Below are 16,626 nucleotides of genomic sequence, written 5' to 3' on the forward strand. Positions count from 1 at the left end.
TTCCCTCCTTCCTCTCTTTAGTTTTTCCTCTGGTCTCTTGAGATCTCGCTAATTTGTTGGAATTTAGAGGCTTCCGGGGTTGGCGTAAGACTTTGATTTTGTAACCATGGGGAAGGCAGGAAGTGTTTGGTCGGTGCTGGATTTCACTTTGATTTATCTTTCTTTTCTCTTTATTTTTTCTGACCTTTTCTCTGGTCTCCTGACCATTTGAACCTCACGACTCTGGCAAGATTCTGAAGTACCTGGTTAAGGCGAAGGGTAACGGGATATTTACAAGGTTTTAGGTGAATTAATGAGTATAAATTTATACGTTTTTTGCACGCGCACGCACGCACGCATACAACTGCATCCTAATAACAGCCAATGCAAAATATGAATATATTACTATTATTATTATTATTATTATTATTATAAGTTAGAGAAAATATTAACTTTTTTTTTATTGTAATACATTTTTTTTAAACGTTTTAATTGTTTTTTGTTTTTAATTTTATTTTTACAGATTAGAGTACAAGATGAATTATTAATTTTATTAAATAAAATTAAATATCATGTTAATTTGAGTGTGATAATTATTTATTGATCTAATTGTATGTTTTTTATTTTTATTTCTTAGATTTAATAGTTGTTGTGATAATTAAGAATTATTATATTTTTTAAACAATCACTGACTGTTATTCTAATGGTATCAAATAAACCCAAAAGACAAGCAAAAGGTCTTCAGTCCCTCAATGTCGCCTTTCAGGTATCACAGAGGACTCAAAACAGTGTTCTTGTTTTCAGGTCCTGAACTCGGCGCAGTCGTACGTAACTGTGCGAGTGCCCCTCTACGTATCTTACATCTTCCACTCACCGGTGGGGGCGGGCAGCTGGACGCACTTTGATCTCCGCTCTGAGCTGCGCCTCACCTTCGTGTACGACACCGCCATCCTGTGGCGGGACGGCATCGGCAGCCCGCCGCAGGCCCGGCTGCACGGTATGCCGAAGGAAAAAAAAATGGATACTAGTACTACACATCACATTTTCAAATTCTACTTATTAATATAATTGTGGTCATTTCGATAGCACTTGAGATGTCCACGGTTGAGACGTTTGCTGCTTTCACTTCACACGATGTCTGTCACGCAGGCTTGCTGCATCCCACCAGCATGCGCATCAACCGGCAGGGACGCCTGGTGGTCAACTTCCGCACCAAAGCTCGCTTCAGGGGCCTCTTTGTCCAGTCGCACTCTGTGGGACGCCATCAACGATCTGGTAAGCCAGTCAATAAAAATGGCCTGTTCGCCAGCCCTCTGTCGAGCAAATATAAACAAAGAATGGCAAATGGTCGCCAGTGAATATCCCATTTGTCTTGTCAGGGACGTCCGCAGTGACGAGCACGGACCACCCCGGTCTGACATTCAACCTGAGCTTGGTGAGGAGCGAGCCCACCTTCAACCAGCCCGTGCAGCAGTGGACCTTCGCCTCCGACTTTTCCGTAAGTATGAGCGAGGCGCGTATGGCCGCTCGGCTCGACGCACTGACAATCCGCCACCGGGCGCAGGTGCGAGACTACTCGGGAGCCTACGCCGTCGTGTTGGTCCCCTGCACCCCCTCCCAGAACACGGAATATTCTGTGCCGCCCGCGTGCAGCCCCAGAGAAGCGGTCGCCTTCGATGTGGATATCCGATTCCAGCAAGTAAGGCCGATTGAAAATGTTTGTCTTGCGTGGCTATGCTAAGCGCTAGCGCGTGTTTTCAAGGTGAGCGATCCTGTGGCTGTGGAGTTCAGTCTGAACACGCAAATGTTCCTGCTGTCTAAAAGAAGTTTGTGGCTCTCCGGCGACTACGTCAGCTTCAGCCAGGAGAGTGACGTTGCCTTTTTGGAAGGTAATCTGACTTGTGGTGTCCCCCAACTAGGTCCCACACTTTGCAACCTCCATATTTGGAATTTGCAACACTGAGGCCGATGTGATACGGATCTGCTAGCAATACATCAACGATACACATAAAGTTGCTCCTGTTGCCTTGCGATTCTCTCCAGTTGCAACACGATACAATATGATTCAATTAAAAGTTTTGAGGCAACAAGATACGATTCATTCAATGTGATTCATTTCAGTTGTGAATGATTACGATGTGTTTCACTTCTGTTCTTATGTGATGGCATAGAATTACAAAACGACACGGAACAATTTGATTTGATTCAGTACAATAATGCGAAAATATACACTTCTGCAGGTGACACCATATACGGTCGCGTGATGGTGGACCCGTTACAGAACCTCGGAGATTCTTTCTCCTGCAGCATCGAACAGGTTTTCCTGTGCACCGGAGCCGACGGCTACATCCCCAAGTACAACCCCAGCAACTTTGAATTTGGCTGCCTGGCCGACTCGCTGGCGTTACTCTACAGATTCAAAATCATCGTAAGGGAATTTCCTGAACTATTTAGAAGCCTTGAAGTGTTTTGGATCATTTTCCTGTCATGTAGGACAAAGACCAGCCGGAGACCCGGGCGCGCATTTTTGGTGACGTGGATTTTAAGGCCGTGCTGGCGATGGACGATCCGTTCGCTGTACCGCTCGTGAGGCAGCCCGGATCCGATGGATTCAAGCTGGACTCTCGGGCCTTGTTCCAAGTACAGTTTTGTCCCGCTAATTCGCTACTAGCAAATTAGCCAAATCATTTTTTTTTCTTGTATTACTTATTAACTCATGCACTCCCAGCCGTTTTCACAAAAGCAATGCCCTTAGCTCCCGGCTGTTTTACTGGATTTTTATGGATTTTGCAAGGCCCACAGAATATTGTGTTCTATTGCTAGAAAAAAGGAACCCATCATAAGAAAGATTAGAGTCTCTTCTTTCATCAGGGAAAAAACATATTTCTATCTGTTTCCATTTTGCAGCAATTAGCGTTAAAATATAGCTAAGTTTCATCATTATTCACAAATCTATTTAGAATTCTGAGTAATAGAGATTTTTTTCAACATGGTCCTGGTTGATCTCCTTTGCTCTACTACCACCTTCTGGCTGTTTGTGTAATAACTACCATTTCTTAAACCGTTATCTGCAGTTGGGAGGCTGCATCAAAGCCTCCTGTATGCTCTAGCATTAAAAAAAAACAAAAAAAAAAACATAAAAAAAAACGTATAAATACGTCTTTGGGACACTCAAAAAACATTTAAAATAGAAGGTATTTATACATTTTTGGGAGCAAATGAGTTAATTGTAGTAATTATTTTCTCACATTTATTTATAATTATAATATTTAATTTCCATCGATTGTTGTTTTTTTTTTAAATTCCATTTGTGTTTTTAAAGATCTCAAATGTGCATGTTTTTGTTCAGGTGGCATCGGGACGCGAGTGGTACATTCACACCATCTACACGGTGCGCTCCAAGGAAAACACCAACAGAGGCATTGAGAAGCGCAGCCCGGAATCCCGCCGCCACGCCTTCACCTCCACGGGGGGCGACCGCCGTCGCGTCCGCAGATCCGTGCCGGGCCCCCTCCCAGAGGTGGCGGCGAACATCGGCCCTGACGACAACCGCGGCACCAACATTATGCACGTCGCCCTGGATCGCGCCAAACGGCCGTCGGGGTCCGCCTCCCGGTTGTCCTCCCATGGGGTGGGGGCGGGCGATGGGGAGGAGGGAGCGGTGACAGTGGCGGGGGCTCTCGTGGGCGTGCTGCTCCTGGTCCTGATGGGCGGCGTCCTGACGATGGCCGTGCGGTCCGGAGGTGAGGGCGGCGGCGGGCGGGAACGAGGACGGCGGGGCGGCCTACGGGAAATCGTCAAAGGTTCGCTGAGCTCGGAGCCCATCTTGGTGGTCAGGATGCAACACTGCCACGACGGCTCTGAGGTCTGACGCGTCACCAAAGGCACCACAGAGGGATTTCATACTTTTTTAGTTGCTTTTTCGTACTTCCTCGACTGATTTTCTACAGTAAGGTACTGTGGTACGAAGGGGATTACGCCCTAAGGGAAAACATAATTGTATTCTGACAATCAAGTTATATTTCCTTCAAAAAAATAAAATAAAATCTCTTTTTGCAAAAAAACAAAAAAAGCATCAAAATAAATTAAGATTAGATTCTTTTTTTTTAATTAAAAAGAATGTTACAAAATTAAAGGCCATATTTTACAAAGCATGAAAAACTTGTAATTTTACAATATTGGCAACATTAAAAACAAAAAAAATTAAAACCCAAGTTTAAAAAATTAAAGTAAAAATTTCATGGAATTACAAAAAACAAAAAAAAACTAGTCACACTTCTTAAATAAAAATAATAATAATAATAATAAAAATAAAAACACTTTTTTGGAGAAAAAAAAAGTTGTACATTGCATTGTTTTCCACAAGATAACAAAACTCTTACTAGCAGAATAAAAAAAAAATGTTGAACATTACATATAAATTTTACGTGAAAAAGTAGTAATTTTATAACATGAAAGACATTTTTTTTTTATTCTGAGAAAAAAAAAGTCTGACTATTAGTAGTAAGACATGGATAATTTTGTATTTTTTTTCCACACCAAAAGTGTAAATTGCACCAGAATAAAGTAAAATTGGGGAGAAAGTTGTTTTATGTAAAATGTTTTTTTGTTTTTTTTGTTTTTGTTTTTGTTTTTTTAGAAAAGTTCCTGATATTACAAGATTACATTTAACTTTTTAGAAGACGAGAAGTTGGAATATCACATAATTAAATAAGTGTCACGGAAACACGTTTTCAAAACAGAAAGTTGGAATATTACAAAAAGTCAAAACCTTATGGAAAAAATGACAACTTTTTTTTCCCCCCGAAATATATATTTGTGTAAACTTTTAACTGGTAGTATAGCAAAAAAAAAAGAAAAAAAAAAAGCTTGTTTTTAGATCAGGAATATGCAACACTTATTTCTTGTTATTATTTTAAACTGGGCAGAATTGTTTGAAAAATGCCAATATGCCACATGGACTGCATTTATTACATGTAACATAAAAAAAATAAAAAATAAATCTGAATGTTTTTCTTTGACTATTTTACAGTTGCCTGTTCAATGTAATGTCGGGTACATGACGTCATTGCCACGCACGCTCCCCATGTACAAGACAGTCACAATCAAACTTGATATTCACTTTGTGTTTTTATATGAATGTGTTTTTAATGTAAAAGATTAAATATAGACGCTTTGCTTGGAGGATGTTGTCATTACGAAAGGGTTGTATCGGTACTGATACGATACTTGGTATCGGTCTTCACCTCACCTTAATAAAAGCCATACAATATATGGTCTTTTTTTTTTTTTTTTTTTTACACACATATATATATATATATATATATATATATATAATTTTTTTTATTATTATAATAATAAAAGGTTTACCATAATGGCCGTTTTAACTTTTTTTTAAATTATTTATAAAGCCATACTATTCATAGTTATTTGAAATAAATAAAGACATAAAAATAGACGATTTATTGCAATGGTTTTAATTTCTTGTTTCGTTTTTTAAAATAGGCTTACTATCCATGGTCAATTTTTAAAATAATGAACGCCTTACTATATATGGTCTTTTTTTTTTTCTTACTTTATATGTTTGTTTTTTTGTTTTGTTTTTTTAACATAAATGCCAGACTAAACATGGTCATCCTTTAAAAACAATTATATATAAGTCTTGTCAAGTAACCACTAACCAAGAAGTACAAGTGCGCAATTGCAAATATGTGCACAAGATGGCGCCCGCTCGCGATTGAAGCCAGTTCCGAGCAGAGTGGCCCGTTGTCAGGGTGATGAAACCTGATGCCTTGTGGTCACGGGCCGCATATGGAGGTAAATATGGTGCAAAAGTAACTTTTTTTTTTTTTTTTTTTTTTTTTTTTATAGGTACAATTTTTTACGTATATTTTTTTTACGCACAGTTTTTTTTTACATACAAATTTCTTCTTTTAGAACACATTTTCTTTTTTTACAGGTCCAATTTTTTATGTACACATTTTTTTTTTACAGTACATTTTTTACGATGTTTTTTTTTTTTTTACCATATTTACCTCCATATTTAAATCCAATTATGCCATCATTAATTAATATTTTTAAACCTCAAAATATTTCTCACACGACTTCTCTCTGTTACGTACTTGGCACCACCCACCCGGCTTATGATTGGCCGAACTTCAGGATGACGTCACATCAGTTCCCAGTCCTTTTCCGACGCACTTCACTTCCGGCTTCCGGCTGTGTTTGTGTATTCTGCTCGGCCGTTGTTTTTAGTTGCCTGGCGGGCAGGTAACGGACGAACTAACACGAAAACGAGCGACCGAAAGACAACATGGCCGCGTCGTCGTCGTCCAGCGACGAAGTGAGGAAGGAGCTCACCTGCGCCATTTGCCTGGACTTCTTCAAGGATCCGGTCATTCTCAAGTGCGGACACAATTTCTGCCGCTTCTGCATTTGCATGCATTGGGACGAAAATGGCGGAGACTACGGCTACCAGTGCCCGCAATGTCGAACGGTAAATATTTGCTTGTGTGTTTTGTTATATTTTGTGGTGCTGTTGTTGTTATTATGGCGCTGCGTCGTGGTAACGTTCTCCCTGTTTTCGGTTTCTTTGTCTCGATAGGCTAGTTGGCGTAAGCTAAATTTAGCATCTTCAAATAATGTATTTCTTTTGAGACCTTTTTTTTGGTGTTGTATGTTCTCACTAAAGAAGACGTCCATCTCAAACAGTTCACTTGTACACCAAAGCTAAGACTGGTCGCCAGCCAATCGCAGGCGGTTGTAGACAGAACAGCTGATTGGTCACTAGGGAAATTAAAGACAACCACATATGGTACATCATTTAGCTGTTACATTGCACGCATTTGGACTAAGCTGCCAACAGAAATGAAGTTAGCCCCAAATGTGAATGCTGTTAATCAAAACTTTGCTTTTCAATCTACTTTTTTTCGTCAATACATTTCTTAAATTTCTTAAACAAAGCACATTGAGTTACCTTGTGTATGACGCGTGATATATAAATCCAGCTGCCTTTCTATTTACTCCTTGTAAAATGTCTGCTGCATTCATTCTAACTTATCATTAGTTTTAGTGCGAGGGTAAGAATGTTGACCTTGTTCCTGTCTCTTATCGCTCTACTGTGAGACCAAGCAAATGTGTGTTTTGGGGAGATGGTGCTGCTTGCATGAGGCAGATGATAACTGCCTGTTCATGGACGTACAGTATATAGGAATTGACGCACATCAGCCAGCAGGTTGCGCTCTCCATGCATCAATTCTTTTGAAAATTTCCCTCCAGGTGTTCAACAAGAGGACCTTTACCAAAAACTACCTGGTGCAGAACCTGGTTGCCAAGATGGAAGACCTGGACTTGGGTTCGAGTCTGACCCCCGCCAAGCCGGTCAAGATGGACGGCAAGTGTGAGCTGCACGGCGAGGAGCTCAAGTTGTACTGCCAGGCGGACAAGAGGCCCATCTGCGTGGTGTGCCGCGAGTCGCGTACGCACAGGTGAGCCTTACACGGGACTGAACATGTTAACGGGGCATGGAAACGTGTTACCGTGTGACTCAACATGCTTAAGTAGCTTAAATGTGTAAAAGTAGCTTAAATGTGCTAATGAATAATAAATAAAAATAATAAATAAAATAATAATAATAATAAATAAAAAATACATCGACTTAAAATCACATTCAAAATTATCCCCAAAGGCCTCATGCATTAAATTCATTACCAAAGACTAAAACAGAAGGACATTTTTGCTATAATTATACTTAGTTTTGTAAACATAAAATGTAGTTTGTTAGTTTTCGTTTTTTAAAAAGCATTTCTGTTTTTATTGTATTGCGTTAACAAAATTGGTTTTTGAGTTTTAGTTTTGTTTTTTGTTAGTTTTAGTTAACTAAGGGTGTCTTCAGACCTGCACTGTTTGGTCCGCTTTAAACGGACCAGAGTTCGTTTCCCACGCTGATGCGGACCTTTTATGCAGGTCTGAACACACACAAACGAATCCTGGTGCGGACTAAACAAGCGGACCGAGACCGCTTCCAAACGCACTCGGCGCGATTCGCTTTGCAGTCTGAATACAAACCACGGCTGATCTGCTCCAACTGCTGGACATATGCGCCTTTTTGGGTTTAGCAAGCCATCGTAGTCAAGTAACGCGGGGGGGGAAATTTTGCCCAGTAGTGAATATTGTGCTAAATTCATTCATAATCATCCGTATTCTGTTTAGCCACGCTGTTGTCAGCATGTTGTGGTGGGGGCGGGGTAAGTGGAGCGCAACTGCTCCTCCGTTTACTACACGCAATCGACGACGCGTTCCAAAATTAGAAACAGCGTGGCGGCACCTCCGTTGAATGAGCTGCCCTTGACGCTCGCATATATCTTGCATCTAATAACGCCACAAATATGCAGCGCAGTAATGCAGCACGTCGGAATTTCACGTTTCCGCTATTTCCGGGTTTCGTACGCGTACAGCCCTCGTCACTTTTGTCCAATGGGAGCACGGATCGTCACGTGGGTCGACGTGATTACGCAATATAGTCCACTTGCAAAAAGCAGTGTGAATATGAACCGCACCAAACTTAAAAAACAAAAAAACAAAAAGTCCGCTTTTGGTCCGGACCAACCAAGCGGACTAAAGGACTTTTCTGGTCTGAATACACCCTTAAATAAACTTGCACGTAACATTTCGCTGTGGTATGTGAATGCGTTATTGAACACGTTGCAAGTGTTACCATGGCCCGCAAGCATGTTATGGGACACGTAACATGTCACATAGTTACTGAACTTGTCGTACACTGTGTTACTCAACATAATGTTATGGCATGTAACATGTTTCTACGGTACATACGGTAACATGTCTTGTGTTACTGAACATGTAATCATGGCACTTACATGTGTTACTGAACATGGCATGTAATGTATGTGTTCCTATGGCCCGTGAACGTGCCACTGAACACGTCTCCAGACATGTAACGTGCTGATATGTGACTGAAGTCTGACGTGAGAAGGTTGCGGAGCATCGTGTGTGAAGTGACATTTTGCCATTTTGTCTTTCAGATATCACGAGGTGGCTCCCATCTCAGAAGTTGTCCATGGAATGAAGGTCAAGTTTGGTTCACTTTTCAAATTCCTTTAACTTGACAGAATCCAAAAGATGACATTGTGCTACATTTAGAACACTTTGCCAATTTAGTGGACAGCAATTTTGTAGTCAGTCACTCTGCTAAGGTGAAATAAAATGACTGTTAAGTCTTCTTCTGATTTAAATCTTAGTAAGTCGCAGTGTCCCGTCACTGGTGAGCTAGTTTTAGAATACACCTGTGGGCTGTACACGTTGTCCTTGGGGCTAACTAGGAGGAGGAGAGAAAAGAAAGTTATTTGAAGGCAACTAACTTCACTTTACATTTACTTACTTTTGTGTTTGTTGTATGCGTGTGTGTTCTTGTTTCAGGTGGAGTTGAGACTGCGCCTGAGACCTCTCAACAATTACAAGTCGCAGTACGCCAAAGTCATCGCCGCCGACGAGCGCACCAAAAACGACGTCAGGGTACGCCCGTTAGTAGGGCTGCACATTATATTGAAAAAATATCAATATTGCGATATGCAATGCTATGCAATATGCATATCCCAAAGACATGCAATAAGTTTGGTATGGAATTTATGCATTTATCTGAATTTGACCAGTCAGATGTTGGGTTTACCTCAAGTCAACTCAAGTTTTTTTTAGCTCTTTCAAACAGCCTGAACTGTCACAAAGCGCTTTACAGAAACACAAAAAACTAACATACCATCCATCCATCCATTTTCTTGACCACTTAATTCCTCACAAGTGTCACTGGGGGCGCTGGAGCCTATCTCAGCTGGCTCTGGGCAGTAGGCGGGTGACACCCTGGACTGGTTGCCAGCCAATCGCAGGGCAAACATAACATTACATAAAACATTAACACCAATACAATACAATCACAACAAATCAACATTCTTCCATTCCTACATACGCTTTGATGTTTGAAGCAGTTCTAGATGAAAGAGGACAGAATCAGTCTCCTTTCAGCAGTTGATCAGAGACGCGACAAATGCATGATGTCACACACATTTGCTACAAGCTAAGTTTGCTCATTAGCTAGCTCATAAACAAGTATCTATCGCAATAATATCGATATCGCTATATTCAGCAGCTATATCGGATATCGCATGTTTTTGCAATATCGTACAGCCCAACCCGTTAGGTCCCATCCCCCCGACGGCCGCGCGCGCTGGCGAAGGCAGCGGAGCAAACGTGCGTTGCGCTTTCAGATGAAGAAGCAGCGTCTGAAGGAGAGGGTGGAGGCGGACGTGGGCGCGCTGGTTCAGTTCCTGCTGGACGAGCGAGACGCGCTGCTGGACAGCCTGGACGCCGAGGAGGCGGCGGCCGTGGCCGTGCTGGACGAAAACCTGGAGATGGTCCGCGCCGAGGCGGCCGACGTGGCCAAGTACATCGCCGACATCAACCAGCACGTCAACGGCGACACCAGCTTCCAGGTCACTGCTGGATTCACGGCAAATTCACACCTTGTTGTTGTCCAAGTTGACTTTATTTATTTTTTGATTTTTTGTAAATATAAATTGTGATTTTTATTCTGGCAAAAATTACCGCATCTAAATTGACTATGGATTTTTTTTTTTTTTTTTCTGCTTACTTATTTTCATTTTTTTTATCTGATGATATTTGGCTTTTATTCTGTCAAAGGGGCAACTTGTATTTGTATTTGTTATGATTTTATTTTTTTTTATCCACAATATTTTTGCAGATTTTTTTTATGACTATTTTTTTTTTAATAAATTTTTCCCCTATTATGATTTTTTTTTGTGTAAGATTTTTGTGTCTTTGAAGTTTCGTCTTTGTCCCCATATTTTGATTTCGTTCTTGGAAATTTTTTGATACAAAGTTAAAACTTTCATAGCAAATTTTGTTGAAAAATTCCTAAGTTGTCAACCCCCCCTCATATTTTGGTTTTGTTCTGGAAAAATGCCAAACCTTTACCTGTAAAATTATTACTATTTATTTATACATTTTATTTATTTTTTAACATTGAGAAAAATTTTGCGCAATAGCTTTTTTTTTTTTCTTCTTTTTTTCCCCCCCAAATTCTTTTCACCAATTTTCAACATATTTAATCCTGAAAAAAATGGAAAAGATTTGAACTAGGGATGTGCTATAACGTATTTTTGTAATTTTTTTTTATTAACCGATACGATACCACTACGCATATTTACTGGAGTATTGACTGATACCAACTCAGAGTGCTGATTAAATTTCACATTTACATTTCGATTTCTTAATGTGTAAATGGACTGCAGTGTAGCGCCACCTACTGGATGCCATATATATATTTTTTTAAATAAGGCCCAGTAATTGCCCATCCCATATTTCATGCTAATCTTGCTTTTCCAATGCAAACTTGTATTTAACCATGTCAATATTTACACTGAAGTATTTTAAACGTGAACCGTTTTTGTGTTTGTCTTCCATCAGAGCCTGGTCGAGACCTTCAATAAGTAAGTTTTTCATTTACTTTATTTACTACCAGTGTTGTCGCCCTCCCATTTTGTGGCATTTCTGCATGTTGACATCATTTTCACATTTTTGGATTCACAATTAGTAGTCTTGTGTCTTGCACGAGACTATACGGTAAATCGGTTCAATTATTTTGGTTTAATTTGTAAATTCATTAATTATTAAACTAATAATTGATTCATTAATTGTAGGAGACTCAAATTTAATATTGAAATTAATTTTGTGTTTTTTGTGGGCACGACATCTGTTTTCGATAATTTTATCAGGATAACAAGATGACGACCTCGAGAAATCAGTCCTTGAAATGTCGGTTGTACATTTTGTGAGTTCTTTGTTCAGTTTAGGGCTGTGCAATTAATTGAAATTCAATTTCAATTATTACACTCCACAATTACAAAATCAGCATAATCGTTAAAATATTACTAATACTAATTTTTGAGTTATTTAAATTTATACATTTGCTCCTTTTTTAAATTTTGAAATAAATAATTTAATCAATTTTGTTTCAACCAAAAGGAACTTGGATAATTCGTGTTTCAAAGAATTGTATTTGTTGTAATATTTTTGTTTCAACATTTTCTTGTTTTATACCAAAAAAAAATTAAATGATGGTCCTACTGCACAGTGCACATGCTGCACTCCAACATCAAGTTTTTTGCCAACATAAATAAGTAAATATATATTAATCTAAATACTGGTAATATTATAAATTTTGTTTGGTCCAAAAGGAACTTGCATAATTATAGTGTTTCTATTTTTTTAATTGGTTGTAATATTTTTTAAATGCTTAAACATTTTCTTTTTTTTGTACCAAAAAAAAAATAAAATCATTTGAATAATTGTGATTTCAATTATTGCCAAAATAATTGTGATTATTCTTTTTTCCATAGTCGAGCAGCCCTAGTTCAAATTAAAGATTCATATAAATTGATAAGGTTTTGATTTTGTGCACGTTTATTTTCTAATCTATTTGGGAAAATCTACTTAGAAACTTAAGTATAAGAAGCGAAACTCTTCTGTAATAGGAAATAGAAACAAGAATGAAAAAATAATAGCGATTTTTTTTTTTTTATTTATTTTTTTTTTATGAGGTTGCCAGGCTTACAACCGGCCGATAACTGCTACAAGAAGTACGGCGAGGCGACGCCCGTCGACAGTCCCACCGAGTTCACCGACTTCTCGGGACCGTTCCAGCTCATCATGTGGAAGAAGATGATGCACGTGCTGCACACCAGTGAGTCGCCAACGCCGTCGGAATGCGCGGCAACGTTCCACTCGCCACGCTCATTCGCCGACACCCACGTCACTCGCCAGCACTCAGTTACAGATACGACAGCAACGTGAGAATGGCGACCCCCCCCAAAAAAATATACACAACCAGTGTTGTTTAAGAATGCAAAATGAAATGATTAATGGACAGTTGGAAAGTTGATTTTGAACGTATTTGACGTAACAAACAGTGTTAATTTTGACAAGAAATTTTTATTTGAGTTTTAGTTACAGTCTTTTGACTAAAATTAATTAAAATTTTAGTCATAATTTAGTCATCTGGTTCTATTTTAGTTTTTTTAATACAATTTTGGAAATAAAGAACAATTTTAGTCGACTAAATTAACAGTTTAGTCGATATTTTCCTTCAGCATACATTTCAACTTTTATATCGAAAATTAAAATGCACCTATTTGTAACTAATTGAACACGGAAGACACATTTAATGCAACGGTGTCTTTTATTAATTGTCTCACTTAGGGATGTTCGATACCACTATTTTTCAGACCGATACCGATACCAACTACCGATACCAGTAGTACATTTTGACAAATAAAAAAAAAATCACTAAAAGATATTTTTAAACAAATATATTTCCTTTAATTTTGACCAAAAAAACAAGCAGCACAGTCACTCTTCAATAGTCTTAACGCTCAAAATAAAACACAAAAATGCTCTTTTAGTTTAAGATTCACAATTTTGAAGTATTTTTTTGGTGAAAAACTGCTGCAAGCTAGCGCCAGTTACATGCAAGGAGGACTCACTTAACGTCTTCCCCCTCTGCCATCGGTCGCTTGTACTTGTCTGCGTCACGAGTACTCGAGTACTTGAAAAAAGGCTGGTATCGGTACTCGCCCATCCCTCGTCTCAATGAAACATGTTGAACTGACAATAATATCGCATTTCATTCCTTCCAATTGGATTGTGTGAATTTTCGTTTTCATTTTTGTTTTCGTCATTGATGAATTTGAGTTATCGTTTACGTCTCAATGAATGGCTTCCATTTGAGATTTCGTTGCATTTTCATCTGAATTTTTTTTTTCTCGTTGGCGAAATTGTCACTGTTAACAAACTCCGCCCCCGCAGTGCCCCAGAACCTGACGCTGGACCCGGACACGGCGCACCCCAACCTGCAGATCTCGGACTTCGACACCAAGGTGGAGGAGGTGCACGCCCGCAGCCAGGAGCCCGACCTGCCGGTGCGCTTCACGCGCTTCTGCGGCGTGCTGGCCACGGCGCAGTACTGCGGCGGGCAGCACTACTGGGAGGTGGACGTGCGCGACAAGGGCGTGTGGTACCTGGGCGTCACCACCGAGGGCAGCAACCGCAAGGGCTTCGTCAGCCTCATGCCCTCGGCCGGCTACTGGAGCCTGTGCCTGCAGGACCGCCTGTACGCCAACGGCGAGGACGGCCGCGTGCCCGTGGCCGACTACTGGAACTCGCCGCGCGTGGGCGTCTTCCTGGACTACGACCGCGGGCGCCTCAGCTTCTACGACGCCGTCACCATGAAGCGCCTCTACATGTTCGACACCTGCTTCATGGAGCCCGTCTCACCCTTCTTCAGTCCCGGCAAGAACGACCCGGGCAGCCGCCTCTGCATCTGCCACTACTACTGACGCCGCGTCGGCCCCAAAATGGTCAGTCGTCTCGCTCGCAGTAAACATTTGACACAAATGGTTTTTAATCCAGACGCACACAAAAAAACCATACGACCACTTTTTTGATTTGAAAGTGACTCAACAGGCTGCGTGTTGAATGTAAAAATCTTAATTCACAGTTTTTTAATTAATTCACATTTTATCATTCACTGCCACCCATTTTAGAAAATGTCAAAATTTCTAATGTTCAATACTTATGTGAATCTGCCAAATGACAGAATAGGCTCTCTCCTTTCTGCCTTGTCCCCGTTCTTTTATAATAGACAGTAGAAAATATAATTTGCACAAAATGCAGCCATAATGCACTCTCAAATGGTGTTTATTTCATATAAAATGGAACAACGATGCCATCTACTGGTGGTTGCGCATCAATAAAGTTGTTTCCGAGTTTGACAATTTACACTGGAGTATAATCAGATTCTTCTCCACCTGGCCCCGTTGAGAAGAATGGAATTGACAAGTATACTTTTTTTTTTTTTTTTTTACCTTTTTAAACATACTTTTTTTTTCACAAATTAGCATTATCACACAATTATCTTAGTTACATATTTTGTTTTAATGTGCAACTTTTTTTGTTTTGTTTTTTACCCCCAAATCATCTTTGGTGAGTGTTGCATCTCACCATTTTGTCCATTAGGGTTAGTTCTGATTTTGCTTTGCATTTCACCTTTTTTTCCCCAATTTTACCTTGATGCGACCAGACAGGCTGCATTGCTGGCATCGGTCCGACACATTGTACCTCCAAAATACTCTTGGTCACCGTTCATGTAGAGTTTTTGGAAAAAAATACAAAATTGACCAAATTATGACTTTTGGAGGTTTTTCCCCAATGCCAGCGATATGATGAATATGTTGAAGATCTCACTTGTATCGCTCTCGTTACCAAATCAACGGGATTAAAAAAATAAATCAAATGGAAAAGAAAACGTCTTGTTTTTTTGACAATGTTTTTCATATTTACAATGAAACTTTATTAGTCATGTTTGGTGTCAGCTGCTGTTTCATTCACGCAGAAACACAAACAGAATTATACACATCCATTTACAGAATATATTACTCTTCTATGATATGATGTACAGTGTTGGTGCAATAAATGTTTTGGCAGAAGGAGTTTGGTTTCAATGTTTTGGCAAAATTGTAAAAATATTCCTTTAGGGAGGAGCTACAAGGGATAAATTATGTACATTTAATTGTGTGTGTGTTTTGTTTTCGGACAACAAAAAAGGATGTTTTTGATCAAACAAGCATCTTAACAAAAATGTATAATTTCGACTTTTTCCTTCAAATATTGTTTTCACATAACAGATATATTGTCATTGCATTGGGGATTTTTTTTTTTGTGTGTCTTTGGAAACTAGACATTTTGTACGAATCTAGCTAACATAAGACGACAACAAAAAACATGAATTTCCTTTCGGGCGACTGCTGCTGGGTTGGTTCTTTTGTTGGCTGGCTTGTTTTTACTGACGTGTATATGGAGAGTTTGTTGCCAGTGCAGGTACTATTGCAGGTATCGGTAGACCTTGAAGCAATGGTTTCCCGAGTCGGCGACAGCCACGTGTCCGTCCGAAGTCAGCGCCAGACCTTGGGGACCGTAAAGCGGATCGGCCGACGTGTTGATGTAAGACAGGAAGGAGCCCGTGCTGTCGAAAACCTGATGGTGACAAAACAATACCGTTAGCACAATTTGCCTGACAATTGTTTGTAATGAAGGTACTTTTGCTTAATGCCTGACTACACATGGTCATCTAAAAATGCCTTACTATACATGGTATATATGTATGTATATATATATATATATATATATATATATATATATATATATACATATTTTTTTTTTTTTTTTAAATAAATGCGTAACGATATATTGTAATAAAAAAAAAAAAAATGCCTTACTATACATGGTTGTTTAAAAAATAAAAGGCCTTACTATAAATGTTCAATGCTTACTATGCTGTATGTGGTCGTTAAAAAAAAAAAACACCTTACTATACATGGTCGATTTAAAAAACAAAAATCCTTTACTATACATGGTCGTTTTTAAAAAAAAATGCTTTACTAAAAAATAATTTTAAAAAAACTTTACATGGTCATAAAATTTTTTTAAAAAATGCCTTACTATACATGGTTGTTTTGAAAATAAAAGATAAAAATAAAAGCACCTTACTATACATGGTCGTTA

At 39.3% G+C, this 16,626-nt stretch overlaps 2 protein-coding genes and 1 pseudogene across 3 annotated transcripts in view; 2 read left to right on the forward strand and 1 right to left on the reverse strand.

The window, feature by feature from the left end:
- LOC144006722 (FRAS1-related extracellular matrix protein 2-like) overlaps window positions 1–5,251 on the forward strand; it is a 31,256-nt gene extending 26,005 nt beyond the window's left edge. Inside the window, exons 16-23 of the mRNA XM_077505722.1 lie at window positions 784–976; window positions 1,129–1,254; window positions 1,359–1,477; window positions 1,544–1,678; window positions 1,742–1,868; window positions 2,220–2,407; window positions 2,473–2,619; window positions 3,329–5,251. Of these exons, the coding sequence (XP_077361848.1) occupies window positions 784–976; window positions 1,129–1,254; window positions 1,359–1,477; window positions 1,544–1,678; window positions 1,742–1,868; window positions 2,220–2,407; window positions 2,473–2,619; window positions 3,329–3,850 (1,557 nt within the window). The 3' untranslated portion in view covers window positions 3,851–5,251. The remainder of the gene's footprint in view (window positions 1–783; window positions 977–1,128; window positions 1,255–1,358; window positions 1,478–1,543; window positions 1,679–1,741; window positions 1,869–2,219; window positions 2,408–2,472; window positions 2,620–3,328) is intronic.
- Window positions 5,252–6,176: 925 nt separating this feature from the next.
- Window positions 6,177–15,554, forward strand: trim47 (tripartite motif containing 47). The gene is made up of 8 exons (XM_077505730.1): window positions 6,177–6,475; window positions 7,258–7,466; window positions 9,021–9,066; window positions 9,415–9,510; window positions 10,257–10,481; window positions 11,476–11,498; window positions 12,609–12,751; window positions 13,873–15,554. The coding sequence occupies exons 1-8, from the start codon at window positions 6,293–6,295 to the stop codon at window positions 14,400–14,402; spliced, it is 1,455 nt and encodes a 484-aa protein (XP_077361856.1). The 5' UTR covers window positions 6,177–6,292; the 3' UTR covers window positions 14,403–15,554.
- The window catches only part of LOC144006735 (tripartite motif-containing protein 3-like), a 66,194-nt pseudogene continuing 64,959 nt past the window's right edge, over window positions 15,392–16,626 (reverse strand). The window contains exon 15 of the transcript XR_013279920.1: window positions 15,392–16,098. The product of XR_013279920.1 is annotated as a tripartite motif-containing protein 3-like (transcript). The remainder of the gene's footprint in view (window positions 16,099–16,626) is intronic.

The sequence above is a fragment of the Festucalex cinctus genome, chromosome 18, assembly GCF_051991245.1.
Source record: "Festucalex cinctus isolate MCC-2025b chromosome 18, RoL_Fcin_1.0, whole genome shotgun sequence".
NCBI lineage: Eukaryota > Metazoa > Chordata > Actinopteri > Syngnathiformes > Syngnathidae > Festucalex > Festucalex cinctus.

Excerpts from the sequence above, each read along its gene's own strand:
- trim47 (XM_077505730.1), top strand. The coding sequence starts at position 6,293 with ATGGCCGCGTCGTCGTCGTCCAGCGACGAAGTGAGGAAGGAGCTCACC. Across the intron at positions 6,476-7,257 it reads AGTGCCCGCAATGTCGAACG|GTGTTCAACAAGAGGACCTT; the intron begins GTAAATATTTGC and ends ATTTCCCTCCAG. Across the intron at positions 9,511-10,256 it reads GCACCAAAAACGACGTCAGG|ATGAAGAAGCAGCGTCTGAA; the intron begins GTACGCCCGTTA and ends TTGCGCTTTCAG.